Source organism: Panulirus ornatus, chromosome 27 (genome assembly GCF_036320965.1).
Source record: "Panulirus ornatus isolate Po-2019 chromosome 27, ASM3632096v1, whole genome shotgun sequence".
Lineage (NCBI taxonomy): Eukaryota > Metazoa > Arthropoda > Malacostraca > Decapoda > Palinuridae > Panulirus > Panulirus ornatus.
In genome coordinates this window covers 10,277,968-10,285,263 of record NC_092250.1, presented here as the reverse complement: position 1 = coordinate 10,285,263, position 7,296 = coordinate 10,277,968, and the positions used below count along the sequence as shown (strand labels likewise).

At 37.9% G+C, this 7,296-nt stretch overlaps 1 protein-coding gene across 1 annotated transcript in view; it reads right to left on the bottom strand.

The window, feature by feature from the left end:
- Positions 1-7,296, bottom strand: part of LOC139757574 (cytochrome P450 3A11-like) — a 112,081-nt gene that overhangs the window by 58,954 nt on the left and 45,831 nt on the right. The window contains exon 4 of the mRNA XM_071678179.1: positions 472-1,153. Coding sequence (XP_071534280.1) covers positions 472-1,153 — 682 coding nt within the window. The remainder of the gene's footprint in view (positions 1-471; positions 1,154-7,296) is intronic.

Sequence of the window (7,296 nt, the reverse complement as noted above, 5' to 3'; positions counted from 1 at the left end):
ATATATATATATATATATAATATATATATATATATATATAAAATATTTCTATGAGTCCACTAGGAAAATGAGACACGATAAGTTCCCAAGTGCACTTTCGTGTAATAATTACATCATCTAGGGGAGTCACAAGAGAGAAATATAACAGTAAGTTGATATACATCGAAGAGACAAAGCTAGGACGCCATTTGGTATACATGCGATCGTCCAAGACCGACAACGAGCGTTCATAAACTTATCATTTTGCAAATTTTATCAACAAAGTTATCTAATTTGTACAGCTGCGTTCTTCCTGAAAGTCGGTCGTTTATAGTCATATCATTATTGCGCAGCTCATAGAAACCCTATCATCAACAATCTTAGAAATTTCATAAAGTGTTTAAAACTCCACTGGCTTACTTCAAGCCAGCAATTGACGATGGTCAAACGTCAAATCTGCGAGTCGTCTACAGGAGGGTAATTAATACTTACATTTTCTCTTGTTGCTGGAGCTGTCCAAGCTGGCGCGCGTCTCTATCAACAAGTCAAGGAAATCTCCACGTGAATGGCCCTTCAGTCTGGCAGCAATCGTTTCTTCAATCACGTCCTTGAAGAACTTCGCTTCGGATGGGATTATACTTAGATTTAGTATTTTGGATAAAGTTGGGAGGTTTAGTGAAACAATCATTTTTATTACTTTCGTAATGGGGAACGCAAAGAACTTTGAAGCTGCATTTGCAAACTCGGCATTCTCGTCTTCGAAAGAGTTACATTCAATTCCAAACGCACAGATGGCGATGGTGTCCATAGTAAACCGTCCGAAGTTGTCCTTCAAATCAACGTATGGTTGTGTAGCTGCCTGTTTAAGTGAGAAAGACACGAGGACGTCGGCATTGTCACAGATTAGAGGGAACATACCACGTATCTTGCCCGAAGTAAATGTTGGCGACATAATGTTTCGTAGATTCTTCCAGTCTTCTCCTGCCTTCACACTCAGCATATCGTTCATTAATTTATCAGGCTCGTTTGGTAATTTTATTGTTCGACGATCTGTGAAGTGGTCAAAGTCCTTCACAAAGATATGCTTGAGAATATCTGGGTCACCGATCATCAGAACTGGGGTGAGTATTTCGTATATCCCACAGAAGCTCGATCCTCCATACTTGGTGTAAGCCTTCAGGAAGAGAAGATATGTTTAACATGTAAGTACACACGAAACTTTCAGTGCACTGCTGCATGACTTTCCTAATTCACTACATAAGAAATGATCGATTAAAACCAAAGCACACTATCCCTACCTGTTAGTGAAAGAAGACGGGATAATGAAATCTAGCATCAACAAAATAAGAGAGGAGAAACATTTGCTACACTTGTTCGCAGTTTCCCAGGTCAGCAATATGATACAAAGAATAGACGAGAAATGGCCTCATTGCTCAAATCCACACACTGTCGTGGAAACCAAAGCCTCAATCCACCGTTACGTGGAATTCCTCGATTACTTCATATTTCCTGGTTCAGCCCAGTTGATACGTCATACTGTGAATACCATAATGTTCTACTTGGCTGTCTACCATACACGCCTCTCACCCTCCCATAACTGAAAAGGATCCTTCCCTCCATCCTGCAATCACTTTCTTGGTCTCCCCTACCCCTAGTTACTCCCCACTTCCGACATGTATTACTTTCTACTCAATTCCTCTTCGCTAATCTTCGACATATGTCCAAAACATTTCGGCACACCCTGGTCAGCTCTCACAATCATATTCCGACTTTTACGACGTATTGCTTTTAAGCAATTCTTCGATATACAATCAACACTATTCCCAATATGTATTGTTTTCTGGCATTTCCTTACCAACACATACACACTCATCTTTTAGATCAAGGTTCCAGAACTCTTACACCCTTAAAACACTGTCTAGACTAATGCATCATCAAACAAACCTAAGTTCGCTTCTACAAGCAGTGACCTCTATTAGACGGACATGAATAACCCAGCACCTTTATCCCCTCTCCTAAACTATGATTCACGACAGTCCCCGTAGCTCCATCCACTACTATGTTCACGTCTATATATCTTATAAGCACGCATCTTCTTCCTGGTTCTTGCCATTCAGACTCATAATACTCAAACAAACATGTCTACTGCTTCCAACTAAACTTCGATGTTATTCTGTTCACGATCAATCTAAACTTCTTCCTTTCACATACCGTACCAAATTCACACACACGCTTCTACAGGTGTTTCCTCGACTTTACGAATAGAGCCATGTCATCTACAAGCTACTATTGATCCGCCTCCCAGGTTCTAAATATCCTAAGCTCATTGTAAACTCGTATATCTCTCCAAGACACTATATTTAGCTCCCTTACCCTTACCACCCTGTCCATAACAGAATGAACAGCCATAGAGACATAACACACCCATGACGCAGACCCACTTTCATTTGGAGCTACTCAACGCTCCTCTCTACTTGCTGGCACAAACATGCATTACATTCCAGGTGAAAGAAAATTCCTCAGTGCATCTAATGATACTCCTTCCAATTCATAAATTCGTAGCGATTTCCAGGAGACCTCTCTGTCAGTCGTCCTATACGATTGTTCACAGACCATATATACTACATGCATGTCGCAAGTTCTCGACCACCTCAGTAAAACTTTCCTTCTAATCAGTCTCATTCTCTGTCCACACCCGGACACCACTCCAGATATACTTGAAATACTTGTAGATATCAGAAATAATATCAAAGATAATTACAATAATAACGATGATTCTAATAATGATAATGATAATAATAACAATGACAACAAAAATGATTTTGATAATAATATGATAGTAATAATAATAATAATGATAATGATAACAATGATAATAATAATAATAATGATAATAATAATAATAGTAATAATAATAATGATAATGATAATGATAATAATGATAATAATAATAATAATAATAATAATAATAATAATAATAATAATAATGATAATAATAATAATAATAATAATGATAGTAATAATAATGATAATAATAATAATAATAATAATAATAATAATAATAATAATAATAATAATAATAATAATAATAATGATAGTAATAATAATGATAATAATAATAATAATAATAATAATAATAATAATAATAATAATAATAATAATAATAATAATAATAATAATAATAGTAAAGCAGCAGGTTTGGATGGTATTGCAGTGGAATTTATTAAAAAAGAGGGTGACTGTATTGTTGACTGGTTGGTAAGGTTATTTAATGTATGTGTGATTCATGGTGAGGTGCCTGAGGATTGGCGGAATGCTTGCATAGTGCCATTGTACAAAGGCAAAGGGGATAAGAGTGAGTGCTCAAATTACAGAGGCTTAAGTTTGTTGAGTATTCCTGGTAAATTATATGGGAGGGTATTGATTGAGAGGGTGAAGGCATGTACAGAGCATCAGATTGGGGAAGAGCAGTGTGGTTTCAGAAGTGGTAGAGGATGTGTGGGTCAGGTGTTTGCTTTGAAGAATGTATGTGAGAAATACTTAGAAAAACAAATGGATTTGTATGTAGTATTTATGGATCTGGAGAAGGCATATGATAGAGTTGATAGAGATGCTCTGTGGAAGGTTTTAAGAATATATGGTGTGGGAGGCAAGTTGTTAGAAGCAGTGAAAAGTTTTTATCGATGATGTAAGGCATGTGTACGTGTAGGAAGAGAGGAAAGTGATTGGTTCTCAGTGAATATAGGTTTGCGGCAGGGGTGTGTGATGTCTCCACGGTTGTTTAATTTGTTTATGGATGGGGTTGTTAGGGAGGTAAATGCAAGAGTTTTGGAAAGAGGGGCAAGTATGCAGTCTGTTGTGGATGAGAGAGCTTGGCAAGTGAGTCAGTTGTTGGTCGCTGATGATACAGCGCTGGTGGCTGATTCATGTAAGAAACTGCAGAAGCTGGTGACTGAGTTTGGTAAAGTGTGTGAAAGAAGAAAGTTAAGAGTAAATGTGAATAAGAGCAAGGTTATTAGGTACAGTAGGGTTAAGGGTCAAGTCAACTGGGAGGTAAGTTTTAATGGAGAAAAACTGGAGGAAGTAAAGTCTTTTAGATATCTGGGAGTGGATCTGGCAGCGGATGGAACCATGGAAGCGGAAGTGAATCACAGGGTGGGGGAGGGGGCGAATATATATATATATATATATATATATATATATATATATATATATATATATATATATATATATATATATATATATATATATATATATATATATATATATATATATATTTATACATGTGAATAGGAGCAAGGTTATTAGGTACAGTAGGGTTGAGGGTCAAGTTAATTAGGAGGTAAGTTTGAATGGAGAAAAACTGGCGGAAGTGAAGTGTTTTAGATATCTGGAAGTGTATTTGGCAGCGTATGGAACCATGGAATCATAGGTTGAGGGAGGGGGCGAAAATTCTGGGAGCCTTGAAGAATGTGTGGAAGTCGAGAATGTTATCTCGGAAAGCAAAATTGGGTATATTTGAAGAAATAGTTTTTCCAATAATGTTGTTTGGTTGCAAGGCGTGGGCTATGGATAGAGTTGGGTGTAGGAGGGTGGATGTGCTGGAAATGAGATGTTTGAGGACAATATGTGGTGTGAGGTGGTTTGATCGAGTAAGTGATAATAGGGTAAGAGAGATGTGTGGCACTAAAAAGAGTGTGGTTGAGGGAGCAGAAGAGGGTGTTTTGAAATGGTTTGGTCACATGGAGAGAATGAGTGAGGAAAAATTGACAAAAAGGATATATATGTCAGAGGTGGAGGGAACGAGTAGAAGTGGGAGACCAAGTTGGAGGTGGGAAGATGGAGTGAAAAAGATTTCGAGTGATCGGGGCCTGAACATGCAGGAGAGTGAAAGGCGTGCAAGGAATAGAGTGAGTTGGAACGATGTGATGTACCAGGGTCGACGTGCTGTCAATGGACTGAACCAGGGCATGTGAAGCGTTTTGGGTAAACCATGGAAAGTTCTGTGGGGCCTGGTTGTGGAAAGGGAGCTGTGGTTCCTGTGCATGATTACATAACAGCTAGAGACTGAATGTGAACAAATGGGGCCTTTGTTGTCTTTTCCTAGCGCTCTCTTGCACACATGAGGGAGGAGGGGGTTGATATTTCATGAGTGGCGAGGTGGCGATGGGAATGAATAAAGGCAGACAGTATGAATTCTGTACATGTGTACATATGTATATGTCTGTGTGTATATATATATATATATATATATATATATATATATATATATATATATATATATATATATATATATATATATATATACATATATATATATATATCTTTTCTTTCATACTATTCGCCATTTCCCGCGATAGCGAGGTAGCGTTAAGAACAGAGGACTGGGCCTTTGAGGGAATCACCTGACCCACTTCTCTGTTCCTTCTTTTGGAAAAAAAAAAAAAAGAAAAATGAGAGGGGAGGATTTCCAGCCCCCCGCTCCCTTCCCTTTTAGTCGCCTTCTACGACACGCAGGGAATACGTGGGAAGTATTCTTTCTCCCCTATCCCCAGGGATAATATATATATATATATATATATATATATATATATATATATATATATATATATATATATATATATATATGTATACGTCGAAATGTATAGGTATGTATATTTGCGTGTGTGGACGTGTATGTATATATATGTGCATGTGGGTGGGTTAGGCCATTCTTTTGTCTGTTTCCTTGCGCTACCTCGCTAATGCGGGAGACACCGACAAAGCAAAAAATAAATAGAAATGAATAATATATATATATCTTTCTTTCTTTCTTTTAAACTATTCGCCATTTCCCGCGTTAGCGAGGTAGCGTTAAGAACAGAGGACTGGGCCTTTTTTGGAATATCCTCACCTGGCTCCCTCTGTTCCTTCTTTTGAAAAAAAAAAAAAATGCGAGGGGAGGATTTCCAGCCCCCCGCTCCCTCCCCTTTTAGTCGCCTTCTACGACACGCAGGGAATACGTGGGAAGTATTCTTAATCCCCTATCCTCAGGGATAATATATACATATATGTATATATATATATATATATATATATATATATATATATATATATATATATATATATATATATATATATATATATATATATATATATATGGGCAGATAAGAAAGGGTAGTGAGTGATGGGATTAAGAAGAGAAGAGAGAGGCATTTGGACGATTTTTGCAGGCAAATAATGCAAATGACTGGGAGATGTATAAAAAAAAGAGGCTGTAGGTCAAGAGAAGAGTACAAGAGGTGATAAAGAGGGCAAAGGAGAGTTCGGGTGAGAGAGTATTATTAAATTTTATGTAGAATAAAAAGATTTTTTATAAGGAGGTAAATAAAGTTGGTAAGACACGGAAAGAATTGGGAACTTCAATGAAGGGGCTAATGGGCAGGTGATAACAAGTAGTGGTGATGTGAGAAAGATATGGAGTGAGTATCATGAAGGTTTGTTGAATGTGAATGATGATAGAGAGGCAGATATAGGGAGTTTTGGTCGAAGTGATGTGCAAAAAGAGAGGGTTAGGGAGAATGATTTGGCAAACAGAGAATAGGCAGTAAAAGCTTTGAGGAAGATGAAATCCGGAAAGGCACGGGGTTTGGATGGTGTTGCAGTGGAATTTATCAAAAAAGGAGGTGACTCTATTGTTGACTGGTTGGTAAGGTTATTCAATATATGTATGTGTCATGGTGAGGTGCCGGAGGATTGGCGGAATGCTTGCATAGTATACACATACAGACATATACATATATATACACATGTACATAATTCATACTGTCTACCATTATTCTTTCCCGTCGCCCCCCTCCTCGCCACACATGAAATAACAACCCCATACCCCCGTAATTCGTTCACACTCAGTTTGTAGCTCTCATGTATTATGCACCGAAACCACAGCTCCCTTAACACATCCACCACCCAAAAAACATTTCATGGTTTACCCCAGACGCTTCACATGCCCTGGCTAAATCCAAAGACAGCACGTCGACCCCGGTATACCGCATCGTTCCAATTCACTCTATTCCTTGCACGCCTTTCATCCTCCTGCATGTTCAGGCACCGATTACTTAAAATCTTTTTCACTTCATCTTTCCACCTCCAATTTGGTCTCCTACTTCTCTTTCCCTCCACCTCTAACACATATATCCTCTTTGCTAATCTTTCCTCACTCATTCTCTCCATGTGACCAAACCATTTCAAAATACTCTCTTCTGCTCTCTCAACCACACTCTTTATTATCACACATCTCTCTTATCCTTTTATCATTTATTCGATGAAACCACCTCA